The 22,513-nt window shown below is 46.5% G+C and overlaps 1 protein-coding gene across 1 annotated transcript in view; it reads left to right on the forward strand.

Annotated features, from left to right (window-relative positions):
• LOC121008839 (solute carrier family 15 member 2-like) overlaps window positions 1-22,513 on the forward strand; it is a 70,301-nt gene that overhangs the window by 15,252 nt on the left and 32,536 nt on the right. Inside the window, exon 2 of the mRNA XM_040441540.1 lies at window positions 22,391-22,452. Within this exon, the coding sequence (XP_040297474.1) occupies window positions 22,391-22,452 (62 nt within the window). The remainder of the gene's footprint in view (window positions 1-22,390; window positions 22,453-22,513) is intronic.

Consider the following 22,513-nt stretch of genomic DNA (forward strand, 5'->3'; position numbering starts at 1 on the left):
TAATATATATATATATATATACACTCACCTAAAGAATTATTAGGAACACCTGTTCTATTTCTCATTAATGCAATTATCTAGTCAACCAATCACATGGCAGTTGCTTCAATGCATTTAGGGGGGGGGCTCCTGGACAAGACAATCTCCTGAACTCCAAACTGAATGTCAGAATGGGAAAGAAAGGTGATTTAAGCCATTTTGAGCGTGGCATGGTTGTTGGTGCCAGACGGGCCGGTCTGAGTATTTCACAATCTGCTCAGTTACTGTGATTTTCACGCACAACCATTTCTAGGGTTTACAAAGAATGGTGTGAAAAGGGAAAAACATCCAGTATGCGGCCGTCCTGTGGGCGACAATGCCTTGTGGATGCTAGAGGTCAGAGGAGAATGGGCCGACTGATTCCAGCTGATAGAAGAGCAACGTTGGCTGAAATAACCACTCGTTACAACCGAGGTCTGCAGCAAAGCCTTTGTGAAGCCACAACACGCACAACCTTGAGGCGGATGGGCTACAACAGCAGAAGACCCCACCGGGTACCACTCATCTCACTACAAATAGGAAAAAGAGGCCACAATCTGCACGAGCTCACCAAAATTGGACTGTTGAAGACTGGAAAAATGTTGCCTGGTCTGATGAGTCTCGATTTCTGTTGAGACATTCAAATGGTAGAGTCCGAATTTGGGGTAAACAGAATGAGAACATGTATCCATCCTCTGATGGCTACTTCCAGCAGGATAATGCACCATGTCACAAAGCTCCAATCATTTCACATTGGTTTCTTGAACATGACAATGGGTTCACTGTACTAAAATGGCCCCACAGTCACCAGATCTCAACCCAATAGAGCATCTTTGGGATGTGGTGGAACGGGAGCTTCGTGCCCTGGATGTGCATCCCTCAAATCTCCATCAACTGCAAGATGCTATCCTATCAATATGGGCCAACATTTCTAAAGAATGCTATCAGCACCTTGTGGAATCAAGGACCCCCTCGGGCCTGGATTTTTTTATTTTTTTTATTTACATTCACACCACACATAGGCAGCCAGGCCCGAGGGGGTCCAACACTAATACGGTGTTGGACCCCCTGAAGGCAAAAGGGGGTCCAACACCGTATTAGTATGGGGGCACTAATAATTCTTTAGGGGAGTGTATATACACACATAATAGCATATAATAGTGTGAGCATGTAGTAATGTGTTGGCATTATTACTGGCCTGTTGCCATTATTACTGGCCTGTTGCAATGCTTCCTTTATGGTTGTGAGGGTAAATGCTTTGCCTCTGATACACTCAGACATTGGAGGTTGTGGGTTCGAATCCCAGACACATCAGGAGACTTTAGAATACAGTAAGATTAGATCACATTAGCGAGGGGGCCTGAACATTAAGACTGCTGCTGTGAAGGGGGCCCTGAACATGAATCGATATATAAATAACTTGAAAATAAACTGTCGGGCCCCGAAGCAGCTGCTTCCCCGGTAGTTATGCCACCTCCTGGCTGTCTGTGTGTGTTAATAAAAAAATAAATAAATAAATGAATGCGGTCGGACGGGCCCCCAGTGGCGTAGGGCCCCATAGCCACTGCTATGGTTGCTATGGCGATCCCTACGCCACTGGGCTGTATAATGGTGGTGACCGGAATTGGGCGGATGCTAGGGGCTTGTGGGAAGATGTGGGTATGGAAGGGGTGTGTAATGTGATCAAATTTGATGGGTTGTATAAGTGAGGGAGTTAGGGATGGTAGGGAAGGATGTGAATGGTAGTATGTCCATATGGAAATAGGGTGCTGCTTGTCTAGAGGTGGTACCAAGTAGCACATCTGATGAGAGGAAGAGGAAATAAAAAATTTATAAATAAATAATTAAAAAACAAAAAGATAAGGGGGGGGGGGAAATGGATGATGGTGATTGGTTCGGGTGGGTAGGACTGTAAGGGGCGTATAGGCACGGGATGGTGATATTAGAAGCACTGGTTTTCTATGCTTTCATTGAGTCCGTTGGGTTCAAGCGTATTGAGCTTGAAGATCCAGAACATCTCACGTCTTTAAAGGGTTCTGTATCTATCCGGGCGATTGGCCTCAATATGTTACAATGGAGTGATGGACAATTTTGAGGGGTCCTGGTTGTGGGTAGCTAGGTAGTGTCTAGAGACGCTGTGTTTTAGATATCCTTTGGTGATGTTTGACCGGTGTTTATTAATGCGTTCTCTTAAGGCCTGGATGGTCCGGCCGACATACTGCAGGCCACATTCGCATTCCAAGAGGTATATCACGTACAAAGTAGAACAATTTATGAAACTTTTGATATGGAATTCCTCGCCAGTGTGATTGCTCATCATGAAATGTTGTTGCAGCATTTACATAGAGTATGGCCGCACTTGAAGCTGCCCACGGGATCAGGGCACCAGCTGATCTTGCTGGTGAGGGCTGGTTTCTTCTTTTTTAGTTTACTTGGAGCCAGAATGTTTTTCAGAGATTTCGCTTTTCTAAACGTGATTTTTGGTCTTTCCGGTATTTTTGGTTTGAGGTACGGATCATTGGTTAGAATATGCCAGTGTTTTGACAGGATTCCCCTTAGGGTATCGTGGTTGGAGTTGTAAGTGGTGATTAATGATGTTCGATAATGGTTGGGGTTTTCAGTTTCCTTTGGCTTGGCTTTGATCACTAGGCATTCTTCTTGGCTTAGAGCATTCGCCTTGGAGTAGGCGTTCTCAATGATTTTGCTTGGATATCCTTTCTTCAGGAATCTGCTGCGTAAGGTTTGGCTTTGTGTGGCGAAGTCCTCTTTGGTTGAACAGTTTCTCCTTATCCGTTTGAACTGGCTGTATGGTATATTATTTTTCCATTTTCTATAGTGTGCACTTCCGTAATCAAGGTAATTGTTTCCGTCTACTTTTTAAAAAAAGGTTTTTGTTTGGATGGTTTCATTGTGGAAAAAAAGGAGTAGATCTAAATATTCAATCGAAGTGATAGAGATGTTGGCTGTGAAGGTCAGATTCCAGGTGTTGGTGTTGAGGTATGAAATGAATGATTCGGCCTCTTCGTTACTACCCTTCCAGATGATTATGAGGTCGTCAATGTATCGTTTATAGAACATGATCATACCGTTCCAATGGTGTTCATTGTATATAAAGAGATCCTCGAAGTGTCCCATGTATAGGTTTGCATAACTCGGCGTGAAAGGCGTCCCCATAACTGTTCCGTTCTGCTGTCTGTATAGGCAGTTCTCAAATGTGAATGTATTATGTGTTAGGATAAACCGGATGGCCTCTGTGATAAATGTTTTGTGTTTCGGGGAGAGTTGTTCATCGGTTTCCAAATAATATTTAGATGTATTGATACCTGCCTCGTGTGGAATGTTGGAATATAGAGATGCTACGTCTAGTGTCAGCCAGCGATAAGTAGAGTCCCATTTGATTTCTTTTAACAGGGATATAAGTTGGGCGGAATCTCTCAGGTGAGAGTGAAGATTGGTAACATGTTTTTGTAGGAATAGGTCAATGTAATGTGAAAGATTACAAGTGAGGGAGTTGATGCCTGATATGATTGGTCTCCCCGGCGGATTTTCAGTGCTTTTATGGACTTATGGTAAGTGATAGAAGATAGCTGTGGTTGGATGAACAATTGTGATAAATTCCCTTTCTTTTCTAGTTAGTATGAGGTCATTTTCTGCCTCACAACCTGAGACATACACTTCCTCACACACCAGTCAATAAACAAACAACAAAAAACCCAACACAAAATGAAACACATGACCAAAAAAGTTTATTTCATTCTACCAATCAAAAATCAGCAAAAATTATTTTTATTATCCCCACTACCTCGTTCATTGACCACACTAACGCTGACTAGTATTCCTTCTGAAAGGGACCTCCAGGAGAGTGCACCAGCGGGCTCACAGTGCCAAGGACACAGGCAGTGGCGTAGGGATCGCCATAGCAACCATAGCAGTGGCTATGGGGCCCTACGCCACTGGGGGCCCATCCGGGCCGCCTTCTGTTGATTTTTTTATTTTTTTTATTTACATTCACACCACACATAGGCAGCCAGGCCCGAGCCGCGGACCGCCCGCCCACTACACTAGACTAGTGTAGTGGACGGGGCACGGGCGGTCCGCGGCTCTGGCCTGGCTGGGGAGGAGTCAGGACTGGAGCAGGGCGCACGCAGGGCCGGGGAGGCTCCAGCCAGGCCACTGAGTAACTCAGAAGATCCGATGGTATATTCTAACCCCCAGGCGTTCCCATGGTGACGGGGACGCTTGCCTGGGGGTTAGAATATACAAGGGCCACGCCGCTCACAGGAGTATATTTATAAACTAATCAGTAACTAACTACTTTAACTTTAATCATTGACATTGCTGATCTCTTTACTGGGATATCATACTCTGTCTTAGCTCCGGTAACAGCAGGCAGTGCGGGAGGGCGGCTCTCACTCACTGACGTCACGCGCCTGCTCCTCCCACTAGGTGGCGCAGGCGCGTGACGTCAGTCAGTGAGCGCCGCCCTCCCGCACTGCCTGCTGTTACCGGAGCTAAGACAGAGTAAGATATCCCAGTAAAGAGATCAGCAATGTCAATGATTAAAGTTAAAGTAGTTAGTTACTGATTAGTTTATAAATATACTCCTGTGAGCGTCGGGGAGGGGGATCTGTGGATGGCATTATTTAGGGGAGGGAGATCTGTGGATGGCACTATTTAGGGGAGGGGGATCTGTGGATGGCACTGTTTAGGGGAGGGGGGATCTGTGGATGGCACTATTTAGGGGAGGGGGATCTGTGGATGGCACTGTTTAGGGGAGGGGGGATCTGTAGGTGGCACTGATTAGGGGAGGGGGATCTGTGGATGGCACTATTTAGGGGAGGGAGATCTGTGGATGGCACTATTTAGGGGAGGGAGATCTGTGGATGGCACTATTTAGGGGAGGGGGATCTGTGGATGGCACTATTTAGGGGAGGGGGATCTGTGGATGGCACTGTTTAGGGGAGGGAGATCTGTGGATGGCACTATTTAGGGGAGGGGGATCTGTGGATGGCACTGTTTAGGGGAGGGAGATCTGTGGATGGCACTATTTAGGGGAGGAGGATCTGTGGAGGGCACTGTCTAGGGGAGGGGGGATCTGTGGATGGCACTATTTAGGGGAGGGGGATCTGTGGATGGCACTGTTTAGGGGAGGGGGATCTGTGGATGGCACTGTTTAGGGGAGGGGGGATCTGTGGGTGGCACTGTTTAGGGGAGAGGGATCTGTGGATGGCACTATTTAGGGGAGGGGGATCTGTGGATGGCACTATTTAGGGGAGGGGGATCTGTGGATGGCACTATTTAGGGGAGAGGGATCTGTGGGTGGCACTATTTAGGGGAGGGGGATCTGTGGATGGCACTATTTAGGGGAGAGGGATCTGTGGATGGCACTATTTAGGGGAGGGGGATCTGTGGATGGCACTGTTTAGGGGAGAGGGATCTGTGGATGGCACTATTTAGGGGAGGTGGATCTGTTGATGGCACTATTTAGGGGAGGGGGACCTGTGGATGGCACTAATAAGGGGAGGGGGATCTGTTGATGGCACTATTTAGGGGAGGGGGATCTGTTGATGGCACTATTTAGGGGAGGGGGATCTGAGGATGACACGGGGGGGGGGGGGCATAATTTTTTTTTGCTATGGGGCCCATGCATTTCTAGCTACGCCCCTGGATACAGGTACTACAGGCATTCTGTCTCACTATAAAACACTTATGTATGGTACAACTTCCAGTTTTAAACAAGAGAATAGCAAAGTCTAGCACTCCTATCCAGATGATAGCATTCTAGTTTGGGTTGAAATTCTCAAACAATTGTTCCGTTATGAGGGAGAAATATTATTATTCTCCCCCATGTAAGGGACTCCCTTTATTTGCACTCTAAACCATGTACTTTTACCTATCTGTTCCTGCGTAACTTTACACCTGTACACAATCAGGAAACCGTTCGATGCAATTATATATACCCCCAACAGTTTTTTTTTTAGGTTTTTATATTTTTAATCTTTTTAGATCTATAATCAATTTTATCTATACCCTTCAGCAATTTTTTATCTATTTTTTACCTCTATCCTCTATTTAATCATTTGTCTAAACAATCATCCAGCCAAAACACTGAACCAACCAATTACGTATGGATATATATTATGTTTGTTTGTGTTTTTGTTTTCATTCATTGACCGATCCATGTATCCAAACAATTTTATATGTACAGATATAAATGCGTGTATGTGTGCATGTACGCACATATGTATACACACTGTTTTAGATATTGTCCTCCAACTACTATGACCTTTTGATTATTTACATTGCTCAGACTACTGTAACAACTATATGTTTTTTCAGACTTGATAAAGGGGTCCTGAGTACCCCAAAATGCGTCGTCTTTTAAAAAAAAATAAAAAAATCTCGTATCCAAGGTCGGGTTGTGATTTGCGCCTTATGTCCATCGGCTCGCCGCACGAATCCAGTGCAGACGAGACCCTTTTTATATAATCAGCCATTTTACAGGAGAGGATGACTGTAGGACAGGAGAATACAGTCTATTGCCCCCTGTTATCAGCCATTTCAGGGGAGAGGATGACTGTAGGACAGGAGAATACAATCTATTGCCCCCTGGTATCAGCCATTTCAGGGGGGAGGATGACTGTAGGACAGGAGAATACAATCTATTGCTTCCTGTTATCAGCCATTTCAGGGGAGAGGATGACTGTAGGACAGGAGAATACAGTCTATTGCCCCCTGTTATCAGCCATTTCAGGGGAGAGGATGACTGTAGGACAGGAGAATACAGTCTATTGCCCCCTGTTATCAGCCATTTCAGGGGAGAGGATGACTGTAGGACAGGAGAATACAGTCTATTGCTCCCTGTTATCAGCCATTTCAGGGGAGAGGATGACTGTAGGACAGGAGAATACAGTCTATTGCCCCCTGTTATCAGCCATTTCAGGGGAGAGGATGACTGTAGGACAGGAGAATACAGTCTATTGCCCCCTGTTATCAGTCATTTCAGGGGAGAGGATGACTGTAGGACAGGAGAATACAGACTATTGCCCCCTGTTATCAGCCATTTCAGGGGAGAGGATGACGGAAGTACAGGAGAATACAGTCTATTGCCTCCTGTTATCAGCCATTTCAGGCGAGAGGATGACTGAAGTACAGGAGAATACAGTCTATTGATCCCTGTTATCAGCCATTTCAGGGGAGAGGATGACTGTAGGACAGGAGAATACAATCTATTACCCCCTGTTATCAGCCATTTCAGGGGGGAGAGGATGACTGTAGGACAGGAGAATACAGTCTATTGCCCCCTGTTATGAGCCATGTCAGGGGAGAGGATGACTGTAGGACAGGAGAATACAGTCTATTGCCCCCTGTTATCAGCCATTTCAGGCAAGAGGATGACTGAAGTACAGGAGAATACAGTCTATTGCCTCCTGTTATCAGCCATTTCAGGGGAGAGGATGACTGTAAGACAGGAGAATACAGTCTATTGCCCCCTGTTATCAGCCATTTCAGGGGAGAGGATGACTGTAGGACAGGAGAATACAGTCTATTGCTCCCTGTTATCAGACATTTCAGGGGAGAGGATGACTGAAGTACAGGAGAATACAATCTATTGCCCCCTGTTATCAGCCATTTCAGGGGAGAGGATGACTGTAGGACAGGAGAATACAGTCTATTGCTCCCTGTTATCAGCCATTTCAGGGGAGAGGATGACTGTAGGACAGGAGAATACAGTCTATTGCCCCCTGTTATCAGCTATTTCAGGGGAGAGGATGACTGTAGGACAGGAGAATACAGTCTATTTCCCCCTGTTATCAGCCATTTCAGGGGAGAGGATGACTGTAGGACAGGAGAATACAGTATATTGTTCCCTGTTATCAGCCATTTCAGGGGAGAGGATGACTGTAGGACAAGAGAATACAGCCTATTGCTCCCTGTTATCAGCCATTTCAGGGGAGAGGATGACTGTAGGACAGGAGAATACAGTCTATTGTCCCCTGTTATCAGCCATTTCAGGGGAGAGGATGACTGTAGGACAGGAGAATACAGTCTATTGCCCCCCTGTTAGCAGCCATTTCAGGTGAGAGGATGACTGTAGGACAGGAGAATACAGTCTATTGACCCCTGTTATCAGCCATTTCAGGGGAGAGGATGACTGTAGGACAGGAGAATACAGTCTATTGCCCCCTGTTATCAGTCATTTCAGGGGAGAGGATGACCGTAGGACAGGAGAATACAGACTATTGCCCCCTGTTATCACCCATTTCAGGGGAGAGGATGACTGAAGTACAGGAGAATACAGTCTATTGCCTCCTGTTATCAGCCATTTCAGGGGAGAGGATGACTGAAGTACAGGAGAATACAGTCTATTGCCTTCTGTTATCAGCCATTTCAGGGGAGAGGATGACTGTAGGACAGGAGAATACAGTCTATTGCTCCTGTTATCAGCCATTACAGGGGAGAGGACGACTGTAGGACAGGAGAATACAGACTATTGCCTCCTGTTATCAGCCATTTCAGGGGAGAGGATGAATGTAGGACAGGAGAATACAATCTATTGCTCCCTGTTATTAGCCATTTCAGGGGAGAGGATGACTGAAGGACAGGAGAATACAGTCTATTGCCCCCTGTTATCAGCCATTTCAGGGGAGAGGATGACTGTAGGACAGGAGAATACAATCTATTGCTCCCTGTTATCAGCCATTTCAGGGGAGAGGATGACTGTAGGACAGGAGAATACAGTCTATTGCCCCCCTGTTATCAGCCATTTCAGGGGAGAGGACGACTGTAGGACAGGAGAATACAATCTATTGCTCCCTGCTATCACCCATTTCAGGGGAGAGGATGACTGTAGGACAGGAGAATACAATCTTTTGCTCCTGTTATCAGCCATTTCAGGGGAGAGGATGACTGAAGGACAGGAGAATACAGTCTATTGCCCCCTGTTATCAGCCATTTCAGGGGAGAGGATGACTGTAGGACAGGAGAATACAGTCTATTGCTCCATTTTATCAGCCATTTCAGGGGAGAGGAAGACTGTAGGACAGGAGAATACAGTCTATTGCCCCCCTGTTATCAGCCATTTCAGGGGAGAGGATGACTGTAGGACAGGAGAATACAGTCTATTGCTCCATGTTATCAGCCATTTCAGGGGAGAGGATGACTGTAGGACAGGAGAATACAGTCTATTGCTCCCTGTTATCAGCCATTTCAGGGAAGAGGATGACTGTAGGACAGGAGAATACAGTCTATTGCCCCCTGTTATCAGACATTTCAGGGGAGAGGATGACTGTAGGACAGGAGAATACAGTCTATTGCCCCCTGTTATCAGTCATTTCAGGGGAGAGGATGACTGTAGGACAGGAGAATACAGACTATTGCCCCCTGTTATCAGCCATTTCAGGGGAGAGGATGACTAAAGTACAGGAGAATACAGTCTATTGCCTCCTGTTATCAGCCAATTTTAAGGGGAGAGGATGACTGTAGGACAGGAGAATACAGTCTATTGCTCCCTGTTATCAGACATTTCAGGGGAGAGGATGACTGTAGGACAAGAGAATACAGTCTATTGCCCCCTGTTATCAGCCATTTCAGGGGAGAGGATGACTGTAGGACAGGAGAATACAATCGTTTGCTCTCTGTTATCAGCCATTTCAGGGGAGAGGATGACTGAAGGACAGGAGAATACAGTCTATTGCCCCCTGTTATCAGCCAATTCAGGGGAGAGGATGACTGTAGGACAGGAGAATACAGTCTATTGCCCCCCTGTTATCAGCCATTTCAGGGGAGAGGATGACTGTAGGACAGGAGGATACAGTCTATTGCCCCCCTGTTATCAGCCATTTCAGGGGAGAGGATGACGTTAGGACAGGATAATACAATCTATTGCTCCCTGCTATCACCCACTTCAGGGGAGAGGATGACTGTAGGACAGGAGAATACAGTCTATTGCCCCCTGTTATCAGCCATTTCAGGGGAGAGGATGACTGTAGGACAGGAGAATACAGTCTATTGCCCCCTGTTATCAGCCATTTCAGGGGAGAGGATGACTGTAGGACAGGAGAATACAATCTATTGCCCCCTGTTATCAGCCATTTCAAGGGAGAGGATGACTGTAGGACAGGAGAATACAATCTATTGCCCCCTGTTATCAGCCATTTTAGGAGAGAGGATGACTGTAGGACAGGAGAATACAGTCTATTGCTCCCTGTTATCAGCCATTTCAAGGGAGAGGATGACTGTAGGACAGGAGAATACAATCTATTGCTCCCTGTTATCAGCCATTTCAGGGGAGAGGATTACTGTCCGACAGGAGAATACAGACTATTGCCCCCTGTTAACAGCCATTTTAGGGGAGAGGATGACTGTAGGACAGGAGAATACAGTCTATTGCCCCCTGTTATCAGCCATTTCAGGGGAGAGGATGACTGTAGGACAGGAGAATACAGTCTATTGTTCCCTGTTATCAGCCATTTCAGGGGAGAGGATGACTGTAGGACAGAAGAATACAATCTATTGCCCCCTGTTATCAACCATTTCAGGGGGGGAGGGGATGACTGTAGGACAGGAGAATACAGTCTATTGCCTCCTGTTATCAGCCATTTCAGGGTAGAGGATGACTGTAGGACAGGAGAATACAGTCTATTGCCCCCTGTTATCAGCCATTTCAGGGTAGAGGATGACTGTAGGACAGGAGAATACAGTCTATTGCTCCCTGTTATCAGCCATTTCAAGGGAGAGGATGACTGTAGGACAGAAGAATACAATCTATTTCTCCCTGTTATCAGCCATTTCAGGGGAGAGGATGACTGTAGGACAGGAGAATACAGACTATTGCCCCCTGTTAACAGCCATTTCAGGGGAGAGGATGACTGTAGGACAGGAGAATACAGTCTATTGCTCCATGTTATCAGACATTTCAGGGTAGAGGATGACTGTAGGCCAGGAGAATACAGTCTATTGCTCCCTGTTATCAGCCATTTCAAGGGAGAGGATGACTGTAGGACAGAAGAATACAATCTATTTCTCCCTGTTATCAGCCATTTCAGGGGAGAGGATGACTGTAGGACAGGAGAATACAGACTATTGCCCCCTGTTATCAGCCATTTCAGGGGAGAGGATGACTGTAGGACAGGAGAATACAGTCTATTGCCCCCTGTTATCAGCCATTTCAGGGGAGAGGATGACTGTATTCTCCTGTCCTACAGTCATCCTCTCCCCTGAAATGGCTGATAACAGGGGGCAATAGATTGTATTCTCCTGTCCTACAATCTATTGCTCCATGTTATCAGCCATTTCAAGGGAGAGGATGACTGTAGGACAGGGGAATACAGTCTATTGCCTCCTGTTATCAGCCATTTCAAGGGAGAGGATGACTGTAGGACAGGAGAATACAGTCTATTGCCTCCTGTTATCAGCCATTTTAGGGGAGAGGATGACTGTAGGACAGGAGAATACAGTCTATTGCTCCCTGTTATCAGCCATTTCAAGGGAGAGGATGACTGTAGGACAGGAGAATACAATCTATTGCTCCCTGTTATCAGCCATTTCAGGGGAGAGGATGACTGTCCGACAGGAGAATAAAGACTATTGCCCCCTGTTAACAGCCATTTAAAGGGAGAGGATGACTGTAGGACAGGAGAATACAGTCTATTGCCTCCTGTTATCAGCCATTTCAAGGGAGAGGATGACTGTAGGACAGGAGAATACAGTCTATTGACTCCTGTTATCAGCCATTTTAGGGGAGAGGATGACTGTAGGACAGGAGAATACAGACTATTGCCCCCTGTTAACAGCCATTTTAGGGGAGAGGATGACTGTAGGACAGGAGAATACAGTCTATTGCCCCCTGTTATCAGCCATTTCAGGGGATAGGATGACTGTAGGACAGGAGAATACAATCTATTGCCCCCTGTTATCAGCCATTTCAGGGGGGGAGGGGATGACTGTAGGACAGGAGAATACAGTCTATTGCCTCCTGTTATCAGCCATTTCAGGGGAGAGGATGACTGTAGGACAGGAGAATACAGTCTATTGCTCCCTGTTATCAGCCATTTCAGGGGAGAGGATGACTGTAGGACAGGAGAATACAGTCTATTGCTCCCTGTTATCAGCCATTTCAGGGGAGAGGATGACTGTAGGACAGGAGAATACAGTCTATTGCCCCCTGTTATCAGCCATTTCAGGGGAGAGGATGACTGTAGGACAGGAGAATACAGTCTATTGCTCCCTGTTATCAGCCATTTCAGGGGAGAGGATGACTGTAGGACAGGAGAATACAGTCTATTGCCCCCTGTTATCAGCCATTTCAGGGGAGAGGATGACTGTAGGACAGGAGAATACAGTCTATTTCCCCCTGTTATCAGCCATTTCAGGGGAGAGGATGACTGTAGGACAGGAGAATACAGTATATTGTTCCCTGTTATCAGCCATTTCAGGGGAGAGGATGACTGTAGGACAGGAGAATACAGCCTATTGCTCCCTGTTATCAGCCATTTCAGGGGAGAGGATGACTGTAGGACAGGAGAATACAGTCTATTGTCCCCTGTTATCAGCCATTTCAGGGGAGAGGATGACTGTAGGACAGGAGAATACAGTCTATTGCCCCCCTGTTATCAGCCATTTCAGGTGAGAGGATGACTGTAGGACAGGAGAATACAGTCTATTGACCCCTGTTATCAGCCATTTCAGGGGAGAGGATGACTGTAGGACAGGAGAATACAGTCTATTGCCCCCTGTTATCAGTCATTTCAGGGGAGAGGATGACCGTAGGACAGGAGAATACAGACTATTGCCCCCTGTTATCAGCCATTTCAGGGGAGAGGATGACTGAAGTACAGGAGAATACAGTCTATTGCCTCCTGTTATCAGCCATTTCAGGGGAGAGGATGACTGAAGTACAGGAGAATACAGTCTATTGCCTTCTGTTATCAGCCATTTCAGGGGAGAGGATGACTGTAGGACAGGAGAATACAGTCTATTGCTCCTGTTATCAGCCATTACAGGGGAGAGGACGACTGTAGGACAGGAGAATACAGACTATTGCCTCCTGTTATCAGCCATTTCAGGGGAGAGGATGAATGTAGGACAGGAGAATACAATCTATTGCTCCCTGTTATTAGCCATTTCAGGGGAGAGGATGACTGAAGGACAGGAGAATACAGTCTATTGCCCCCTGTTATCAGCCATTTCAGGGGAGAGGATGACTGTAGGACAGGAGAATACAATCTATTGCTCCCTGTTATCAGCCATTTCAGGGGAGAGGATGACTGTAGGACAGGAGAATACAGTCTATTGCCCCCCTGTTATCAGCCATTTCAGAGGAGAGGATGACTGTAGGACAGGAGAATACAATCTATTGCTCCCTGCTATCACCCATTTCAGGGGAGAGGATGACTGTAGGACAGGAGAATACAATCTTTTGCTCCTGTTATCAGCCATTTCAGGGGAGAGGATGACTGAAGGACAGGAGAATACAGTCTATTGCCCCCTGTTATCAGCCATTTCAGGGGAGAGGATGACTGTAGGACAGGAGAATACAGTCTATTGCTCCATTTTATCAGCCATTTCAGGGGAGAGGAAGACTGTAGGACAGGAGAATACAGTCTATTGCCCCCCTGTTATCAGCCATTTCAGGGGAGAGGATGACTGTAGGACAGGATAATACAATCTATTGCTCCCTGCTATCACCCATTTCAGGGGAGAGGATGACTGTAGGACAGGAGAATACAGTCTATTGCCCCCTGTTATCAGCCATTTCAGGGAAGAGGATGACTGTAGGACAGGATAATACAATCTATTGCCCCCTGTTATCAGCCATTTCAGGGGAGAGGATGACTGTAGGACAAAAGAATACAATCTATTGCTCCCTGTTATCAGCCATTTCAGGGGAGAGGATGACTGTAGGACAGGAGAATACAGTCTATTGCTCCATGTTATCAGCCATTTCAGGGGAGAGGATGACTGTAGGACAGGAAAATACAGTCTATTGCTCCCTGTTATCAGCCATTTCAGGGAAGAGGATGACTGTAGGACAGGAGAATACAGTCTATTGCCCCCTGTTATCAGACATTTCAGGGGAGAGGATGACTGTAGGACAGGAGAATACAGTCTATTGCCCCCTGTTATCAGTCATTTCAGGGGAGAGGATGACTGTAGGACAGGAGAATACAGACTATTGCCCCCTGTTATCAGCCATTTCAGGGGAGAGGATGACTAAAGTACAGGAGAATACAGTCTATTGCCTCCTGTTATCAGCCAATTTTAAGGGGAGAGGATGACTGTAGGACAGGAGAATACAGTCTATTGCTCCCTGTTATCAGACATTTCAGGGGAGAGGATGACTGTAGGACAAGAGAATACAGTCTATTGCCCCCTGTTATCAGCCATTTCAGGGGAGAGGATGACTGTAGGACAGGAGAATACAATCGTTTGCTCTCTGTTATCAGCCATTTCAGGGGAGAGGATGACTGAAGGACAGGAGAATACAGTCTATTGCCCCCTGTTATCAGCCAATTCAGGGGAGAGGATGACTGTAGGACAGGAGAATACAGTCTATTGCCCCCCTGTTATCAGCCATTTCAGGGGAGAGGATGACTGTAGGACAGGAGGATACAGTCTATTGCCCCCCTGTTATCAGCCATTTCAGGGGAGAGGATGACGTTAGGACAGGATAATACAATCTATTGCTCCCTGCTATCACCCACTTCAGGGGAGAGGATGACTGTAGGACAGGAGAATACAGTCTATTGCCCCCTGTTATCAGCCATTTCAGGGGAGAGGATGACTGTAGGACAGGAGAATACAGTCTATTGCCCCCTGTTATCAGCCATTTCAGGGGAGAGGATGACTGTAGGACAGGAGAATACAATCTATTGCCCCCTGTTATCAGCCATTTCAAGGGAGAGGATGACTGTAGGACAGGAGAATACAATCTATTGCCCCCTGTTATCAGCCATTTTAGGAGAGAGGATGACTGTAGGACAGGAGAATACAGTCTATTGCTCCCTGTTATCAGCCATTTCAAGGGAGAGGATGACTGTAGGACAGGAGAATACAATCTATTGCTCCCTGTTATCAGCCATTTCAGGGGAGAGGATTACTGTCCGACAGGAGAATACAGACTATTGCCCCCTGTTAACAGCCATTTTAGGGGAGAGGATGACTGTAGGACAGGAGAATACAGTCTATTGCCCCCTGTTATCAGCCATTTCAGGGGAGAGGATGACTGTAGGACAGGAGAATACAGTCTATTGTTCCCTGTTATCAGCCATTTCAGGGGAGAGGATGACTGTAGGACAGAAGAATACAATCTATTGCCCCCTGTTATCAACCATTTCAGGGGGGGAGGGGATGACTGTAGGACAGGAGAATACAGTCTATTGCCTCCTGTTATCAGCCATTTCAGGGTAGAGGATGACTGTAGGACAGGAGAATACAGTCTATTGCCCCCTGTTATCAGCCATTTCAGGGTAGAGGATGACTGTAGGACAGGAGAATACAGTCTATTGCTCCCTGTTATCAGCCATTTCAAGGGAGAGGATGACTGTAGGACAGAAGAATACAATCTATTTCTCCCTGTTATCAGCCATTTCAGGGGAGAGGATGACTGTAGGACAGGAGAATACAGACTATTGCCCCCTGTTAACAGCCATTTCAGGGGAGAGGATGACTGTAGGACAGGAGAATACAGTCTATTGCTCCATGTTATCAGACATTTCAGGGTAGAGGATGACTGTAGGACAGGAGAATACAGTCTATTGCTCCCTGTTATCAGCCATTTCAAGGGAGAGGATGACTGTAGGACAGAAGAATACAATCTATTTCTCCCTGTTATCAGCCATTTCAGGGGAGAGGATGACTGTAGGACAGGAGAATACAGACTATTGCCCCCTGTTAACAGCCATTTCAGGGGAGAGGATGACTGTAGGACAGGAGAATACAGTCTATTGCCCCCTGTTATCAGCCATTTCAGGGGAGAGGATGACTGTATTCTCCTGTCCTACAGTCATCCTCTCCATTGAAATGGCTGATAACAGGGGGCAATAGATTGTATTCTCCTGTCCTACAATCTATTGCTCCATGTTATCAGCCATTTCAAGGGAGAGGATGACCGTAGGACAGGGGAATACAGTCTATTGCCTCCTGTTATCAGCCATTTCAAGGGAGAGGATGACTGTAGGACAGGAGAATACAGTCTATTGCCTCCTGTTATCAGCCATTTTAGGGGAGAGGATGACTGTAGGACAGGAGAATACAGTCTATTGCTCCCTGTTATCAGCCATTTCAAGGGAGAGGATGACTGTAGGACAGGAGAATACAATCTATTGCTCCCTGTTATCAGCCATTTCAGGGGAGAGGATGACTGTCCGACAGGAGAATAAAGACTATTGCCCCCTGTTAACAGCCATTTCAAGGGAGAGGATGACTGTAGGACAGGAGAATACAGTCTATTGCCTCCTGTTATCAGCCATTTCAAGGGAGAGGATGACTGTAGGACAGGAGAATACAGTCTATTGACTCCTGTTATCAGCCATTTTAGGGGAGAGGATGACTGTAGGACAGGAGAATACAGTCTATTGCTCCCTGTTATCAGCCATTTCAGGGGAGAGGATGACTGTCCGACAGGAGAATACAGACTATTGACCCCTGTTAACAGCCATTTTAGGGGAGAGGATGACTGTAGGACAGGAGAATACAGTCTATTGCCCCCTGTTATCAGCCATTTCAGGGGATAGGATGACTGTAGGACAGGAGAATACAATCTATTGCCCCCTGTTATCAGCCATTTCAGGGGGGGAGGGGATGACTGTAGGACAGGAGAATACAGTCTATTGCCTCCTGTTATCAGCCATTTCAAGGGAGAGGATGACTGTAGGACAGGAGAATACAATCTATTGCTCCCTGTTATCAGCCATTTCAGGGGAGAGGATGACTGTCCGACAGGAGAATACAGACTATTGCCCCCTGTTAACAGCCATTTCAGGGGAGAGGATGACTGTAGGAAAGGAGAATACAGTCTATTGCTTCCTGTCATCAGCCATTTCAGGGGAGAGGATGACTGTAGGACAGGAGAATACAGTCTATTGCTTCCTGTTAACAGCCATTTCAGGGGAGAGGATGACTGTAGGACAGGAGAATACAGTCTATTGCCCCTTGTTATCAGCCATTTCAGTAGAGAGGATGACTGTAGGACAGGAGAATACAGTCTATTGCCTCCTTTTATCAGCCATTTCAGGGGAAAGGATGACTGTAAAACAGGAGAATACAGTCTATTACCCCCTGTTATCGGCGATTTCAGGGGAGAGGATGACTGTAGGACAGGAGAATACAATCTATTGCCCCCTGTTATCAGCCATTTCAGTGGAGAGGATGACTGTAGGACTGGAGATTACAGTCTATTGCCCCCTGTTATCAGTTATTTCAGGGGAGAGGATGACTGTAGTACAGGAGAATACAGTCTATTGCCTCCTGTTATCAGCCATTTTAGGGGAGAGGATGACTGTAGGACAGGAGAATACAATCTATTGCTTACTGTTATCAGCCATTTTAGGGGAGAGGATGACTGTAGGACAGGAGAATACAGTCTATTGCCCCCTGTTATCAGCCATTTCAGGGGAGAGGATGACTGTAAAACAGGAGAATACAATCTATTACCCCCTGTTATCGGCCATTTCAGGGGAGAGGATGACTGTAGGACAGTATAATGCAGTCTATTGCTCCCTGTTATCAGCCATGTCAGGGGAGAGGATGACTGTAGGACAGGAGAATACAGTCTATTGCCCCCTGTTATCGGCCATTTCAGGGGGGAGGATGACTGTAGGACAGAAGAATACAGTCTCTTGCTTCCTGTTAACAGCCATTTCAGGGGAGAGGATGACTGTAATACAGGAGAATACAGTTTATTACCCCCTGTTAACGGCCATTTCAGGGGAGAGGATGACTGTAGGACATGAGAATACAATCCATTGCTCCTTGTTATCAGCCATTTCAGTGGAGAGGATGACTGTAGGACAGGAGAATACAATCTATTGTTCCCTGTTATCAGCCATTCCAGAGGAGAGGATGACTGTAGGACAGGAGAATACAGTCTATTGCTCCATGTTATCAGACATTTCAGGGTAGAGGATGACTGTAGGACAGGAGAATACAGTCTATTGCTCCCTGTTATCAGCCATTTCAGGGGAGAGGATGACTGTAGGACAGGAGAATACAATCTATTGCTCCCTGTTATCAGCCATTTCAGGGGAGAGGATGACTGTAGGACAGAAGAATACAGTCTATTGCTCCATGTTATCAGACATTTCAGGGTAGAGGATGACTGTAGGACAGGAGAATACAGTCTATTGCTCCCTGTTATCAGCCATTTCAGGGGAGAGGATGACTGTAGGACAGGAGAATACAATATATTGCTCCCTGTTATCAGCCATTTCAGGGGAGAGGATGACTGTAGGACAGGAGAATACAGTCTATTGCTCCCTGTTATCAGCCATTTCAGGGGAGAGGATGACTGTAGGACAGGAGAATACAATCTATTGCCCCTTGTTATCAGCCATTTCAGAGGAAAGGATGACTGTAGGACAGGAGAATACAATCTATTGCTCCCTGTTATCATCCATTTCAGGGGAGAGGATGACTGTAGGACAGGAGAATACAGTCTATTGCCCCCTGTTATCAGCCATTTCAGGGGAGAGGATGACTGTAGGATATGAGAATACAGTCTGTTGCTCCCTGTTATCAGCCATTTCAGGGGAGAGGATGACTGTATTCTCCTGTCCTACAGTCATCCTCTCCCTTGAAATGGCTGATAACAGGGGGCAATAGATTGTATTCTCCTGTCCTACAATCTATTGCTCCATGTTATCAGCCATTTCAAGGGAGAGGATGACTGTAGGACAGGGGAATACAGTCTATTGCCTCCTGTTATCAGCCATTTCAAGGGAGAGGATGACTGTAGGACAGGAGAATACAGTCTATTGCCTCCTGTTATCAGCCATTTTAGGGGAGAGGATGACTGTAGGACAGGAGAATACAGTCTATTGCTCCTTGTTATCAGCCATTTCAAGGGAGAGGATGACTGTAGGACAGGAGAATACAATCTATTGCTCCCTGTTATCAGCCATTTCAGGGGAGAGGATGACTGTCCGACAGGAGAATACAGACTATTGCCCCCTGTTAACAGCCATTTCAAGGGAGAGGATGACTGTAGGACAGGAGAATACAGTCTATTGCCTCCTGTTATCAGCCATTTCAGGGGAGAGGATGACTGTCCGACAGGAGAATATAGACTATTGCCCCCTGTTAACAGCCATTTTAGGGGAGAGGATGACTGTAGGACAGGAGAATACAGTCTATTGCCCCCTGTTATCAGCCATTTCAGGGGATAGGATGACTGTAGGACAGGAGAATACAATCTATTGCCCCCTGTTATCAGCCATTTCAGGGGGGGGGGGATGACTGTAGGACAGAAGAATACAGTCTATTGCCTCCTGTTATTAGCCATTTCAAGGGAGAGGATGACTGTAGGACAGGAGAATACAATCTATTGCTCCCTGTTATCAGCCATTTCAGGGGAGAGGATGACTGTACGACAGGAGAATACAGACTATTGCCCCCTGTTAACAGCCATTTCAGGGGAGAGGATGACTGTAGGACAGGAGAATACAGTCTATTGCCTCCTGTTTTCAGCTATTTCAAGGGAGAGGATGACTGTAGGAAAGGAGAATACAGTCTATTGCTTCCTGTCATCAGCCATTTCAGGGGAGAGGATGACTGTAGGACAGGAGAATACAGTCTATTGCCCCCTGTTATCAGCCATTTCAAGGGAGATGATGACTGTAGGACAGGAGAATACAGTCTATTGCCTCCTGTTTTCAGCTATTTCAAGGGAGAGGAAGACTGTAGGAAAGGAGAATACAGTCTATTGCTTCCTGTCATCAGCCATTTCAGGGGAGAGGATGACTGTAGGACAGGAGAATACAGTCTATTGCTTCCTGTTAACAGCCATTTCAGGGGAGAGGATGACTGTAGGACAGGAGAATACAGTCTATTGCCCCTTGTTATCAGCCATTTCAGTGGAGAGGATGACTGTAGGACAGGAGAATACAGTCTATTGCCTCCTGTTATCAGCCATTTCAGGGGAAAGGATGACTGTAAAACAGGAGAATACAGTCTATTACCCCCTGTTATCGGCGATTTCAGGGGAGAGGATGACTGTAGGACAGGAGAATACAATCTATTGCCCCCTGTTATCAGCCATTTCAGTGGAGAGGATGACTGTAGGACTGGAGATTACAGTCTATTGCCCCCTGTTATCAGTTATTTCAGGGGAGAGGATGACTGTAGTACAGGAGAATACAGTCTATTGCGTCCTGTTATCAGCCATTTCAAGGGAGAGGATGACTGTAGGACAGGAGAATACAGTCTATTGCCTCCTGTTATCAGCCATTTCAAGGGATAGGATGACTGTAGGACAGGAGAATACAGTCTATTGCCTCCTGTTATCAGCCATTTTAGGGGAGAGGATGACTGTAGGACAGGAGAATACAATCTATTGCTTACTGTTATCAGTCATTTTAGGGGAGAGGATGACTGTAGGACAGGAGAATACAGTCTATTGCCCCCTGTTATCAGCCATTTCAAGGGAGAGGATGACTGTAAAACAGGAGAATACAATCTATTACCCCCTGTTATCGGCCATTTCAGGGGAGAGGATGACTGTAGGACAGTATAATGCAGTCTATTGCTCCCTGTTATCCGCCATGTCAGGGGAGAGGATGACTGTAGGACAGGAGAATACAGTCTATTGCCCCCTGTTATCGGCCATTTCAGGGGGGAGGATGACTGTAGGACAGAAGAATACAGTCTCTTGCTTCCTGTTAACAGCCATTTCAGGGGAGAGGATGACTGTAATACAGGAGAATACAGTTTATTACCCCCTGTTAACGGCCATTTCAGGGGAGAGGATGACTGTAGGACAGGAGAATACAATCTATTGCTCCTTGTTATCAGCCATTTCAGTGGAGAGGATGACTGTAGGACAGGAGAATACAGTCTATTGTTCCCTGTTATCAGCCATTCCAGAGGAGAGGATGACTGTAGGAGAGGAGAATACAGTCTATTGCTCCATGTTATCAGACATTTCAGGGTAGAGGATGACTGTAGGACAGGAGAATACAGTCTATTGCCCCCTGTTATCAGCCATTTCAGGGGAGAGGATGACTGTAGGACAGGAGAATACAGTCTATTGCTCCCTGTTATCAGCCATTTCAGGGGAGAGGATGACTGTAGGACAGGAGAATACAGTCTATTGCTCCCTGTTATCAGCCATTTCAGGGGAGAGGATGACTGTAGGACAGGAGAATACAGTCTATTGCTTCCTGTTATCAGCCAGTTCAGGCGAGAGGATGACTGTAGGACAGGAGAATACAGTCTATTGCTCCCTGTTATCAGCCATTTCAGGGGAGAGGATGACTGTAGGACAGGAGAATACAATCTATTGCTCCCTGTTATCAGCCATTTCAGGGGAGAGGATGACTGTAGGACAGGAGAATACAATCTATTGCCCCTTGTTATCAGCCATTTCAGAGGAGAGGATGACTGTAGGACAGGAGAATACAATCTATTGCTCCCTGTTATCATCCATTTCAGGGGAGAGGATGACTGTAGGACAGGAGAATACAGTCTATTGCCCCCTGTTATCAGCCATTTCAGGGGAGAGGATGACTGTAGGACATGAGAATACAGTCTGTTGCTCCCTGTTATCAGCCATTTCAGGGGAGAGGATGACTGTAGGACAGGAGAATACAGTCTATTGCCTCCTGCTATCAGCCATTTCAGGGGAGAGGATGACTGTCCGACAGGAGAATACAGTCTATTGCCCCTGTTATCAGCCATTTCAGGGGAGAGGATGACTGTAGGACAGGATAATACAGTCTATTGCCCCCTGTTATCAGCCATTTCAGGGGAGAGGATGACTGTAGGACAGGAGAATACAGTCTATTGCCCCCTGTTATCAGCCATTTCAGGGGAGAGGATGACTGTAGGACAGGAGAATACAGTCTATTGTTCCCTGATAGAGTGGCATTCAGTAAATATGGGAGGATGCCGGGGGAATAAAGGGTTAAGTCAGAGAGAGTTCCTGCTGATTAGAACGGAGGATGGAATTGAAGGGGTTAATGCCCTACAGAAGATCAGGGCCTGCAGATTGCTTTGGGAGTCAGGTATGGAAGGGATAATGGTGGAGGATCCAGGAGGTGAGCTGCACCCAGGAGGAGGAGTGGGTCAGGAAGACCTAAGGATGCAGTTTGAGGACTTTGGAGGGGCCGCAGGATGTCTGGACCCATAGATGACCCGTTTCTTCTGTCTCTCCCAGGGAAAAAGTCTGGAGCGGGGAAATTATTTGTCAAAGAGTCAAGTCCCACCAAGAAAGTGCTGGTAAGTGTTCCTATAATACTATTAAATGGTTAATTCATCCTCACCCCCAGCTGTAGCGCCG

Source organism: Bufo bufo, chromosome 7 (genome assembly GCF_905171765.1).
Source record: "Bufo bufo chromosome 7, aBufBuf1.1, whole genome shotgun sequence".
In the NCBI taxonomy this organism is placed as follows: domain Eukaryota; kingdom Metazoa; phylum Chordata; class Amphibia; order Anura; family Bufonidae; genus Bufo; species Bufo bufo.